The sequence below is a fragment of the Rhynchophorus ferrugineus genome, unplaced genomic scaffold (assembly GCF_030347505.1).
Source record: "Rhynchophorus ferrugineus isolate W39M unplaced genomic scaffold, kcgeb_rfMv2 rfM11, whole genome shotgun sequence".
In the NCBI taxonomy this organism is placed as follows: Eukaryota; Metazoa; Arthropoda; class Insecta; order Coleoptera; family Curculionidae; genus Rhynchophorus; species Rhynchophorus ferrugineus.
The window spans coordinates 5,906,034-5,919,868 of NW_027472590.1; the positions used below are offsets into that span (position 1 = coordinate 5,906,034).

Consider the following 13,835-nt stretch of genomic DNA (forward strand, 5'->3'; position numbering starts at 1 on the left):
TGGATCTTCATGGGATGCTAAGATTGCTGTATCGTCTGCATATGTTGCCACAATAGTTATTTTTGTGGTGGGTAGATCAGCCGTATACAGAAGATAGAGTACTGGACCCAGTACACTACCTTGCGGAATTCCTGAATATATGGGATTTAATTCGGTATGTTCATCGCCTTGATTTACAATAAAATGTCTATCAGTGAGATACGATTTTAGTAACTGTTAGTCCTGATGAGGGAGAAGTTTCTTTAGTTTAACCTGCAAGCCCGTATGCCATATTTCGTCAAAAGCCTGAGATATGTCTAGAAAAGCAGCCGAACAATATGTTTTGGCATTTAGGTCAGCATTTATTTTGTTTACAAGTCTATGCACTTGTTCTATAGTCCCATCGTTATTGCGAAAGCTAATCTAATGAACATAGATAGTTGTTTACATTCACTAATATCTATATACCATTTCCTTAGCGAATGTCCGAATACTTTAAGACCTTTAGTCTCAGATTGAAGGGTTTAAACGAACAATATATCGCTCTTACTGTATTTGTTTGTTTATTTATTTAAATCTAGTGTTGTATTATACATTACATTTTAGATTTTTACCTGTATTTTTAATATTTCGTATTACATAGCTCTTTATGATTTGGTATTTACATTTATTTAGTTTTTATATTTTATTTTAGTTCCATTTTATACTTGCATCTTAGTTGTTTATACTTGTGTTTGTTTTCGGTTTTTATTTTAATTGTCTTATAGTTCTACCAGTTACCATCATTTTATTGTATTAATACTTTAGTTTTGTCACTAAATGACACAATAGTGTTGAAGTGTTCTATATTCAATTCTATGTTTTATCCAAAATAACAGAGAACTTAACAAGTCAATTGAAAAGTCCCCGGCCTACCATAGTAAAACACATTTTTTTGGCAAAATTACTTTTTTTTATTCAACATAATTCCCTTCAATGTGATACATTGATTATAGCGACCCTCCAACTTTTTGATACCATTTTTGTAGTACGATTTGTTCTTTGCTTCAAAATAAGCCTCAGTTTCGTCGATTGACGAAAATTTCTTCCCAGCGAGCATTCTTATGAGATCTGAGAACAGGAAATAGTCGCTGAGGGCCAGATCTGGAGAATACGGTGGGCGAAGAAGCAATTCGAAGCCGAATTCATGGATTTTTGACTCGGTGCATTGTCTTGGCGAAGCTGCAGTTTCTTTTTCTTCAAATGCGGCCCTTTTCCAGTAACGCTATGTAATAGTTGCTGTTGATGGTCCTTCCTTTTTCAAGGTAGTCAATGAAAACTATTCCATGCGCATCCCAAATACAGACCCCATAACCTTGCCAATCGACTGTTGCATTTTTCCACGCTTTGGAGCGGGTTCATCGTGTGCAGTCCACGCGGATGACTGTCGATTGGACTTCAGAGTGAAATGATGGAGCCATGTTTCATCCATTATCACATATCGACGCAAAAGCTCGGGTTTATTACGCTTGATCATCTTCAAACACTGCTCCGAATCATCAACTCGTCGTTGTTTTTGGTTAAAAGTGAGCTAGCGCGGCACCCACTTTGCACAGAGCTTTCTCATACTCAAAATATTCGTGAACGATATGATGTACACGTTCAGTTCATATCTTTAAAGTGTATGCTATTTCATTCAATTTCAATTTACGGTCATTCAAAATCATTTTGTGGATTTTTAAAATGTTTTCGTTAGTAACAACCTCTTTTGGGCGTCCACTGCTTTCACCGCCTTCGGTGCTCATTTCACTACGTCTATACTTAGCATAAGAATCTTTGATGGGTGAATTTCCTGGGGCACTGTCCGGACACTGGGCATCAAGTCAAGTTTTTGCTTCAACTATATTTTTTCCCTTCAAAAAGCAATATTTTATCAACACGCGAAATTTCTTTTCATCAATTTTTTTCGCAATAACAAAAGTTGCTTCACTCAAAATGCTATAACTCACAAACTAATAATCCGACAGCTGTCAAATTTAGTGTAGCCTATCTAGTAGCGCCATCTATATGTCAGGCCGGGGTCTTTTCAATTGACCTGTTACGACATTATGACATCGAATGTATTGCTTTTTGCAATTCGTACATTCGTTTTAAAGTCAGACCGTCTTTTTCTTCTCATTTTATTCTGGTTGAAAAGAGATACAATGCTGTCTGTAACCGAACCAGTCTATAAAATTCGTCTGCTTTTGAAATATCTGGAAAATTCTTCAAAATATTGGTGAGTTAGACGTAGATAAACTGACCAACGTTGTGTTGGCGCTCTGCTTGTTTTGATAAATCTCAAATAGCTACTTGTTATTTGCGACCGGAAATGCCAAAAGCTTAAATAGACAGAGTCAGAAACAGATCTCTAATCAGTAACTCAGTCTCTAATCATTAATCTCTAATCACACTCAACAGTCTCTAATCAGCTACATCTTATTCACTTCCCTGAAAGTTATGACGATTTAATCAACGCTGATTACTGCATCTTGTTTACTTATAGAAATCTTATGATGATCTAAAAAACCCGGAATATTTTTTATACGAGTAATATTTACCGATTTTTTCCCGTGTTCATTCTTGGTCCGTTTGTCGAATTCCCCTGTATCGGGTACGCTTTACCGGGCGGCCCATCCAGCGCCCGCAGACAACTTACGTCGTGACCAGCGTCGAAATGAAACCACGCAGTACCGCGGCCACATTTTACAGGTACAGCGGCGTTCCCTCGCCCCGCCGGCCCCCTACCCGGCACACAGGTTGCCATCGACTCGCCGCCTCTGGTCGTCCAGTACGTACCTTGGTCCGAGACTAGCGTCACGCTACCCGCAACGGTTGTTCCACGACTCGAACACACACACATACAGCGATTTTTGAATTTTTTTCGCAAGCCGCTCTTGCAACGGTCGTTCGCGACATGAAAATCGACGGATAACGCGTCCCCCGGGTCCTGGTGGTGAGTGCGACTGGTGAGAATTAGTGCTCGTTCAGTGATCTGATCGGAATTGGGAAAGTTCTGTAATAAATACCGAAGGATTTTTGGAATGCAAAGGTTAAGCACGACTTTCAGCCGCTCCGAGACAACTGCTGCTCTTTAGGTAGATACTTTGGCGTAGATTCGGTTGGTTTTTAACTGTATTTCGATCGGTTCGGGTTGTTTACGTTAATGATCCAACCGCTGAAGGACCAGACGTGTGCATCTGACACGGGGCACCGGCTGAAGTACCGCATTTTCAAGAGCATACAGTAATCTTCACCAATTCTACTCACATTTTTGCTGTGAACAGAAAAGATTAATGTGTTTACACACTATTCCTTCGATATTATTTTCAGGCCACTGTCAATTATATAATTTTAGACGGCAATCCTTATCGCATGTCGCACTTACCGAAACTACGTAATTTTGCTCAGTGTTTTCATATTATTTAACATAAATAAACTTGTCTGCCTTAGCAATCTACATAATAAGTTTTTTTTGATAACATCTTTATTAGATACGTTTAGTACAATCTTCATTATAAATTAATTTATTACTACTTTTCATTTGTACTTGGATTAATTCACAAGCAAGACGAGTGCGAGAAGATACATCAATATGTATTCCTCAATTATAAAATTATAATAACTTAAGCTATAGTTTACACTAAACACTTTATATAAGTTGGTATGGTTTGGTTCGCTTCAATCTCCTGACATCCTGCGCCCTGTCCAGCACTTGTATTGCTTCCACGTTAGTATGATTTAGTAATCTTCTTTCGCATTTCAAGGCGAAATCTTGGATAATTTCGCAAATCCATTTGATTTCCATGTCATCGTGCAGTTCTTGGTTGGTTACGTAGCGATAGGCCTTGGTAATCAATCGAAGAACCTTGTTTTGACAGCGTTGGATGACTAGTTGATTTGAATTTTTAGTGCAACCCCATATTTACACCCCATAGGTCCAAATTAGCTTTATGATTGTTTTATATATCAACCTCTTTGATCCTATAATTCATATTTTACACGGGTGTTAACTAATAAATAATTATATAAACTAATCCTAGAACAATGTAAACATTTATCACCTACTGCCACCACTGACCTCATAATTAAAACTTGTGGTCACTAGGCACTGAAATGATAGGCAGGAATACAGGGATTTTGGAAATAATTGAGAGTGCACAAGAGTATGGAATCGATAAAGATTACTGTATGCTATTTTTAAGGGTTTCGTATAATGGTCCCACCATTCATTCTTCGATTATGCTGAGGTTATTTTATGTCCACCAGTTTCACAATTCGTTAAAAAACATTATTAAAATACTTTTACTACTATGAACGTTATGAAATGCGTATGGTTGAAAATAAAAACCTTTTTTTGCAAATCCATTTATTGAAACGACTGTACACATGATACCACTGTTTATATCCTATTTTAATATAAATAAAACCTTTAATTCTAAACACTTTATCATATTTCACGGTCAGATTTTAAAAAATTTCAGTCTCGTTATATAACACCTACCCTTTGAAGAAACTACAACAATTATTTGTGATGTATCGACTGCACCATTCTCTAGCAGTCTGTCTTCCGATACTCAAAACCGGGCAACCGCCATAGTGGTACCTTTGGTGGTCCTACACCCTGAATTATTGAACCTGAAGAAGTGCAATTACCATAGAGTAGATTATCTTACAACAACTTTATTCCGTTTTTGATGACCTTACTCCCTTAACTATTCTCTTGCAAGAAATCTATAGACTAGGGGTGTTACTAGTGGACTAAGCATGGATGTCTCCTAGTGTATTAATTGTTAATGTCTTCATTGAGTACCTTCACCTACTTTTACCTCAACTTCTGTAAATTCTCTCAAGGAATTCTGAAAAAAAAAGGACTGTTTAGGTTATGTGACGTAATCTTTAAGTTTTCGGGTGTACTGAATTTGTCTTCCTTCCTTTTTGTCATAGGACGACATGTTTTTTCGCAATTTGGATAGATATATAATGATAGGTATTAAAATGTATTAAAAAGACAATAGGGCTTAAAAATATTATTTAATTTATACTATACGTTCACTAGGACACACCAAAACCTTTCCTTTTTCTCGCTGAGCTCGACTTTATACATTTTCGCTTATGGACATAATCTGGAAGGCCTCTCTGTAGTTGTTTGATATCAATGAGATGCTCCATTTTCCTTTGTATCTTTTCTCAGTCTCTTTAGTGTCCTGGTGAAATTGTTCTTTATAATCTCCGCTCACATCTCATAAATGTTCCGAAAATCAGCCGAAACTGTGCGTTTAGACATTATTAGCATTCATTAGCATTCTTTTGTCGATTTGTTTATAGATAGGATCTTTATGGTTGTCTAAAAATGTCACTATGATGTATAAAAGCAATCTACCCTTTTTTGAGGGTCTGTCATGGTCGTCTGACGAAAACACTTTCCTTCCCTTGTTCTTAGAAGCTTGGAAACTGAAAAAATATATTTGTATAACATGTCTAATAATAGTACCAAGTAATAATAATATGTCACATAATCTCCATATTTGGGAAGTAATTTTACAAGTTGCTTCATCAATCTCAATATCCTGTTCAACGATGCTAAAAGAACTCCATGTGAAGGTACTAATGTTTCTTAGACGAAGTTATTTTCACCAGCTTTAAGCTGTCTCAGCGGCTAACCCTCTTTGGTCCAGTGATTTTCTCGACCTCACCATACCTCACCAGCTTGTCCATCGCACATATTTTTAAAGCGCCACACACCTGCCAACTATGGACATATTTTAATTTGCGACGAACCAATTTCAAATTCTTAATTTTGATTGAAAGTATATTTATATAAATTATGACTGAAAGTTAGTTTAAAATTAATTTCCATATTTTTACAATAATGAAAGAACCGTTATTTTTATAATAACTTTGTATTTTGCAAAAAATGTTGACATTCCGGAATTTGTTCTATATTATTTTTGTGTCCAACATACCAAAATACATAAAAATTAGTTGAAAATACCCAGCTTTTTGGTTTCAGACCTGTGTTGCCAACCCAACAATGTCGATTTAAACACAAACGAAACCCTTAATTGATCATATTTCACACTGAGACGTAAACACAACGTTAACAACCAGAACCGTATCATTTGCGCTGTATAACATTTATACACATATTATCAAGATGTTTTTATTGAAGACAAGTTGCCAACAACTGTTGTTTTGAAGCAAACTTTAAGATAGTATCTAAATATACGAAGTGATAATAAACCAGAAAAGATTTATCGTTTGATTAAGACCTTGTAACATAAGAACCTTGTCATAGGGGGGTCGCGTTTTATATTTCGGTATTTTAACTAAAGTTGTAATCTGGTAATTCGTCGCAAAATTTTTCCCTTTATACGTAACAGAACGTTTTAACGGTCTTGATAGTATTGTCGTAATTTACAGTTGGTTGAAGCATATGCCTTTTATTTAAAAATATTACTTAGCTCTGAATATTTTCTAGAAATTATTTTTCAACAAGGACTAAATGATTGAGAATTAGTAAGCAATCATGAAAAACGACTGCCCTTGACAAACAAATGTTAATGCAATATTAATATATCAAAAAGAAGGAAATTGTGAAGATACTTTGGAAAATATTTGATCATAGTACTTCAGATGCGGATTAAGTACATTGGTACTGCTTATAAACAATTAATGTATGTGTATGTAATGAATTTCGCTATATATATTTGGTTTGTTTTGAAAGAGAATTATTTAATATAATGAGTTAGTGTTTGTGATTGGTATAGTAACAATAACAGGTCAATTGAAAAGTCCCCGGCCTACCATAGTAAAACACATTTTTTTGGCAAAATTAGTTCTTTTATTCAACATAATTCCCTTCAAGAGTGATACACTGATTAGAGCCACCCTCGTTCTTTTCGATGCACGTAGTACGATTTGTTCTTTGCTTCAAAATAGGCCTCAGTTGCGGCGATCACCTCTTCATTCGACGAAAATTTCTTCCCAGCGAGCATTCTTTTGAGATCTGACAACAGGAAATAGTCGCTGGGGGGCAGATTTGGAAAATACGGTGGATGAGGAAGCAATTCGAAGCCCAATTAATGGATTTTTACCATTTTCGTTTTCACTGAATTGTGACATTGGTGCATTGTCTTGGTGAAGCAGCACTTGCCTTCCTTCAAACGGCCCAATAACGCTATGTAATAGTCGCTGTTGATGGTCCTTCCTTTCTCAAGGTAGTCAATGAAAATTATTCCATGCGCATCCCAAAATACAGACGTCATAACCCTGTCAGCCGACTGTTGCGTTTTCCCACGCTTTGGAGCGGATTCATCGTGTGCAGTCCACTCGGATGACTGTCGATTGGACTTCGGAGTAAAATGATGGAGCCATGTTTCATCCTTTGTCATATATAGACGCAAAAACTCGGGTTTATTACACTTGATCATCTTCAAACACTGCTCCGAATCATCAATTCGTCGTTGTTTTTGGTCAAAAGTGAGCTCTCGCGGCACCTATTTTGCACAGAGCTTTCTCATACCCAAATATTCGTGAATGATATGATGTACACGTTCAGTTGATATCTTTGGAGTGTCTGCTATTTTATTCAATTTAAATTTGCGATCATTCAAAGTCATTTTGTGGATTTTTTAAATGTTTTCGTCGTTATAATCATCAAATTGGTAGGTTTATAAACCTGTTGTATATTATAATATTATAATTATTTTCAACTGTTGTGTCATGGCAATGCAAAGTATAACTATAAATGTTACTATATAAATGACACTTTAGTAATATTAAGTAGTGGTATTGACAAACATTGAAATATACTTCTTATGTTCATCCTTCTTTCTGTTCATCCTTCTGTTTCCCTTCTTAGATTGCATCTGGATATATTATTAATACATTTAATTAATACAGCAAGCTATTTTTTGCTTGCTATTTTTTGCTTTTGAGTAGTTAGAGAAAGGTAATGCATGTAATCAGGATCATTTTATTTTAGTGGTAGTCCATATGTAATAATGTATAATGTTCTGTCATTGTGCTTTATTCAATGTCCAATGAAAATAATTTTCTTCGGCTTCCAAGATGTTGTTTATTAATTATGACTAAGGAAAACACTATTTAGGGGAAGTTTATTTAATATTCTTTTTTGTAGCTTCTGGAAGTTATCTGGAATCACTGAGAAATTGTATTCTTTAAAAAAATGATTCGATCTGGGTTTCATAATGGCTTTTTTCTGAAGATACTATGATATTTTTAAGAAGTAATAAATATTTTAGGAATTTATTGATATTTCACTAATCTTCTTTTATTTAGATGATAGTCTCTCTGATATAATGCATACTAACTACTAATTTATGATGACCGAATCTTAATTCCTCTACTTTCACCTTTTTTGGGGAGAAATCGAAATCTTCATGTTATTTAAACACGCAAAGTCCATGGTATTTGCGTTCTAACCAAGAAATGTCATCAGTTACTATCTAACATCGCTTAATAGTTGGAGATGGTCTCTCCATGTTCCCCAAAAACATATTAGATGTTGTTTTGGCATCAACTTGTTGCTGTTGGTGACGCCATTCACAGAACCTGATATGATTGAACCGTTATTTTTAGATGTGTACCGACTGTAACCATATTTTTTAGGCACACATTCTCGATTAACTTGCCCCTGGGCACGGCAGAATGAATTTGGAGGAACAGGTCTCAACGTAATGCCGATGAAGGATGAGTTTAATCGCGAACAACGCTCCGCATGTATAAAAATATCATCGATAACAACTACATTTATTTGTTTATTGTTATTTTTTCGGTTGATCGGTGTTTTGGCGAAATCCGCGTTGGTGTCACTAGGAATTTTACGGTTCCTTCTGTTACATCAGATTTGTTTTTGCGAATAAAGAATTTGAATTTCAGATTTGGCCGTAATAGTTATTTGCCACATACTGAATTTTAATTTGCATTGTTGTTATTGAGATCGGGGTTATCTGATTTGAGGAATTTTATTGGGTGTGTTGCTTTATATGTTATAAACATTGTTTTATAGATTTTTTTGGTAGGCTCACTTATTTTCAACATGTACAATAGATTGGGTTGTAAATCGCATCGGGTACATTTATAATTATGTTGAATCCTCACTGGTAGGCCCCACTTTTCAGTATATTTCGTCGAAATGTGAACAACAAAATATTTAGTGTGTTGAAACTATCTGAATTTATACCGATTTTAAATCGCATTTGTGCAAAGGTTTACTTGAAGAGAAAGGTGGATGGTTATGGACACCATGCTCTATGGATTTTAGCGTGTGAATACTGTTTTCGACGTTTTAAGGGTGCTGATTCTGACATCGAAGAAAAAGAGCATTCAGGGCAGCCAATAATCAATTGGGATTACTATCGACGGACAGCTTGATTGACAAATGATGCGTTCGAGACAAGCACTGCGTGAAAAACGACTAAAATACAAGCAAAAGTACAACTATGTTATTCTTTAGCGTAATAACGCTCGACCACATGTCACAAAACCTGTGAAAACATAGTTGGAAGCATTAAAATGGTAAGCGCTACCCTACCGTATTCTCCAGACCTTGCCCCTTCTTGTTCCGATATATGAGCCGTGACCTGCCTGAACCATGCTTCACTCCTTGTGAAGATATTAAGCCGTCATAGGAGGTTGCTATTATTTAACTGAGGTTGTAGTTGATGTAATAACGATTTGTATTCAACGAACAATGATCAATAAATTAAAAAAGTAAAAGTTATTTTTCATCATGATAACGTTTTCCGTTTTGTATTATATTTGGAAAATACTTAGCAATAAGTTTTACGACCTGTTAGTGTCACTAGAAAGATAACTGCAACTTGTTTTTGAGCCACAGCGTCTAACAATTAATTTTTTTAGTGTCGTCTACTATCCGGTCCAAATAACGCAACGCTTCTTCCTAACTGTATAAAGAAACCGGCTATGGCTTTGATACAGGTCAATGTTTACCATGTGCCTTTGGACAGGTTCACCATTCTGCGAATAATGATGTTTGTATCAGTTTAACAGCAGGTTTTGGTGTTAATTATTTAGATAATCGAATGTCGTGGCCATTCTTGTTGTATTGTTTTGTTATTAGTGTTGAATTAACTTTAACAGTCAGTGGAAAGGCATTTAGGTCATGTGATAACTAGATAAATACGTATATTACGTTATCATTCATTTTTGACGTCCTGTGTTTAAGCAATAAGTCCAAAAAAACTGTGAAATGCCCATAATTCTTTAAAGAGGTTTTTATTAAATATGTTTCATTCTTTAAGCTAATTTTACTAAGACTAATCAGTATACGTTGATATATCTAAGTTATTTAATATAAAACTAATGGTTTGTTAATTATTTTTTGTGATAAGTAAGTCTTTTAAGGTTCTGGTATCTTGATGATAGCTATAATGACCTCAGAAGCACGGTACTGATTGTGACGGTATACATTACAACCAGTTATTCACTATTTATTCAAAATAAAAAAACCAGATCCAAGATTACGGACTCAAATTTAATTAGCTTTCGATGTACTGGTGTTCGTACATACCACATATGTGTAAAACACGGCATAGTTTTCACTATAGCTTAACTCTACACCAGTTCAAATCTCTTCAACCTCCGAGAGGTCTTCCTATCAATCTATTATAATTCTTCAACATCTCACTTTATTCATGTATTTTGGTACACTTAAGTTTTCATGAATGTCCTCATTTCTGATATACCAAGAGGCGTTAATAATACTACCAAGAATTTTCCATAGCGGATAGTTCCATAATTGGGATTGTCGTAAAAGCACCATCAAAGTGTTTTGTTCATTTTAACATGCTCTTTCCATTTGGCATCCAGTGGCATGCCCAAGTATTTTGCTGCGTTTACATGCGAAATTACTTTGGAATCAATAAAATTATATTTGAGTTCATTCTTGGACTAATTGCTGACAATGTTGATGACACTGTCAGCGATATATTCATACTACAAAGTAGTTTGTTGTTGCAATATATGTTTTAAATAATTTAGGATATTCTTTTTAAATTTATCGTATATGAATACCAATAATAAAGGAGCTTTGCTGAGCTTATTTGTTCAACGCGTTACCTTCCCTGTGTGTGCTTAAGATAAAATCGGTCTCTGGATTTGTTTTAAGATAAGATTAACAAATATTTTGTCATCGTCATGTGTACTTAAGGCTTTTGTTATTTTTTGATATCCATTATTGTTACTGTTCTGATTTTTTCAAAAATCCTGTTGTGATAATTCTTAGATTCTCAATAATAGTTGTGTCGGGTGTATAAATAAGTCTCCTAAGCTCAAGGAAAGTAAATATGTCTGATTCAAAACATCATATCACAAGATTGCATATCTGTAAACGTTAGAAACCTCAATTGTTACTGATTATGTATCACTATCAGATATTTTTCATCCCTAAATTGAAAAGCATGAATGGAAATAGTTGGAATAACATACATAGTGCTTCATAGGTACATAAGAAACATATTTTTAGATTCTTGTATTCATAACGATCAATATACTATTATCTGTTTTATATAAATGTTCTGTATACTTCCAAGGTATAAAATGTACATATTACTTTCTATTTAATTAAAATAATATCAAATATTCTGATATAAAGTTATAAGGGACGTGATATTATCAAGTCCTTTGATATATTTGCAGAGTTCGAACAGCAAAAATTACCGCTAACAACGACATAATTGTTTACATATCAAACTGATGATATTTATATTACAAACTAATTGATATTGTCGAGCAAAATGAACGTATCCCTAGTACACCATCGTTAAAACAATATAATTTAATATTCAATCAGTTTTAAATCAAAATAAAATCGATAATTTGAAACAAAGTGTAATATTCAGTATACAAGGTTTGTTCGAAATCGAACAGGACTTCTTAATAATGCAAAAACCCCTTTATTGTGTTCGAAATAGTTTTCTTTCTGTTTTTATTTAATATATCAAAATGTTGGTTGAATAAGTTGAAATTAAGTGGTGATAGTTCAGGTTCAAATGCGCTGAGTAATTTTTATTACCTATTTTATTTGGCAATTTTTATTACCTATTTTTCTTTGCTAAGCCAAAAGCGTTATTAGATATTTGATATTGGTGATGGCCTAAGACTTCCCATGTACTGTTACTAAATGTATTGTGATACATGTTTTGAAGAGTTTTATTTTGAGAATAATACATTGGGATTACCACTTTGGTTTTACGGTTCGCAGAATAGAGATAGGATGACATAAAAATGTAAAATCTCTATAGTACATATTCCTTGACTATAGAATGGCTGAAATAATGGCTAACCGAAATAATACGTGATTATTTACCAAAGAAAGGTTTAGGACAGTTGTTTGAAATACGTTTGCTGCGTTTGATGGATGAAAACTCATAAGAACTCTTATGATATTTAAACTCTAAAGGTCTTCTTTGCTAACCTAACGCATTTGTTGAGTCATATGTAGAGCGTTGCACCATTTCATACTCTATCTTAATGAAGATGAAGTATTATAATGACATTAAAATCACTCAACTAGGACTTTGGAACGTACCTCGTAGCTGCTGCATTTATAATTTTAACGAATATAAAGACCCAATTGTTTACACAACAAAATGACAACGTCTCTATAGCAAATTAATTAATATTGATAGATAAATCGAACTTATTATGATGCTGTGATTGCCCTTGATTATCGTTGGAGCACAGCCGACATGCAATATTGCAATATATGTACCTACACACACACACTTGCACAATTCAAATTTAATTTACGTTAATTGGATATGGCGGTTTCCATTAAATAACGTTATTTTGAATGGGCAGCAGCAACAAAAAAAGGGAATATATGGCGAAATAAAACCTAGATTAAAAGTTGATTTGTGCGCTGGTTGAAGTTGGTAGCTGGTTATATACGGTTTCGTCGATTTGGTTCGTGTTTACGTCGATTTCGACATAATATATCGAGCATTTTAATTGAAAAATTGCTTTATTAGCGTATTTAAATAGAGACATTTTAAGGACCAACACTAATTCTTTAAATTTATTTTATTTTCTTTATATTGTAGTGTTATACATTTAATTGGAATAATATTTAAGCGCAAATATCTATGTTCTATGAACAAATTGTTCATACAATTGTTTTTTTATCATCAATATATATATATTTTTGTAGGCTGATATTGTGATGTATGGCAAATGTTTTTGAGATATTGTTACAAATAGAGATAAATGTTTTTCTAGTCGGAAAGGCAATGTAGGCATATTTAACAAAAATATTTCCGCTGCGGCAAAATTAACGATACCATCGCATTTAGAATAATTTTTTACATATATACTGATATTTTTATGGAGAAATCTTAATATGAACTGAAGTTATACAGGAAAGTCTGAAAATAGACAAAAATTGCAATTTTTCCTGAGTATATATATGGAAAAAGTGCAAAAATTTTTTAGATCTCCAAATCAACTAAAAGTCTCATATCTTATGAAAAATGCGATGAAAAAAACACAGGAATGAACAGTTTTTGTATTTGAGCAATTGTTTTTGAGATATTGTTAAAAACAGAGTTAAATGTTTTTCTAGTCGGAAAGGCAATATAGGCATATTTAACAAAAATATTTCCGCTGCGGCAAAATTAACAATACCATCACATTTAGAATACTTTTTTACATATACACTGGTATTTTTATGGAGAAATCTTAATATGAACTGAAGTTATACAGGAAAGTCTGAAAATAGACAAAAATTGCAATTTTTCCTGAGTATATATATGGAAAAAGTGCAAAAATTTTTTAGATCTCCAAATCAACTA

At 34.0% G+C, this 13,835-nt stretch overlaps 2 protein-coding genes and 1 long non-coding RNA gene across 7 annotated transcripts in view; 1 reads left to right on the top strand and 2 right to left on the bottom strand.

Annotated features, from left to right (window-relative positions):
* The window catches only part of LOC143204729 (uncharacterized), an 83,902-nt gene extending 81,042 nt beyond the window's left edge, over positions 1–2,860 (bottom strand). For all 3 annotated transcript variants that reach the window (XM_076417478.1, XM_076417477.1, XM_076417479.1), the window contains exon 1: positions 2,559–2,860. In XM_076417478.1, coding sequence (XP_076273593.1) covers positions 2,559–2,860 — 302 coding nt within the window. The remainder of the gene's footprint in view (positions 1–2,558) is intronic.
* ASPP (Ankyrin-repeat, SH3-domain, and Proline-rich-region containing Protein) overlaps positions 1–13,835 on the top strand; it is a 454,315-nt gene that overhangs the window by 101,939 nt on the left and 338,541 nt on the right. The window contains exon 1 of one of the 3 annotated variants that reach the window (XM_076417464.1): positions 2,954–3,095. The exons of the other annotated variants lie outside the window; for them this stretch is intronic. The gene's annotated coding sequence lies outside the window, so the exon portion shown is untranslated. Of the gene's footprint in view, positions 1–2,953; positions 3,096–13,835 lie in introns of those variants that run through there. 3 annotated transcript variants of the gene reach the window in all.
* Positions 4,692–13,835, bottom strand: part of LOC143204950 (uncharacterized) — a 40,863-nt gene continuing 31,719 nt past the window's right edge. Inside the window, exon 3 of the long non-coding RNA XR_013007706.1 lies at positions 4,692–4,856. This is a non-coding gene — a long non-coding RNA (uncharacterized LOC143204950). The remainder of the gene's footprint in view (positions 4,857–13,835) is intronic.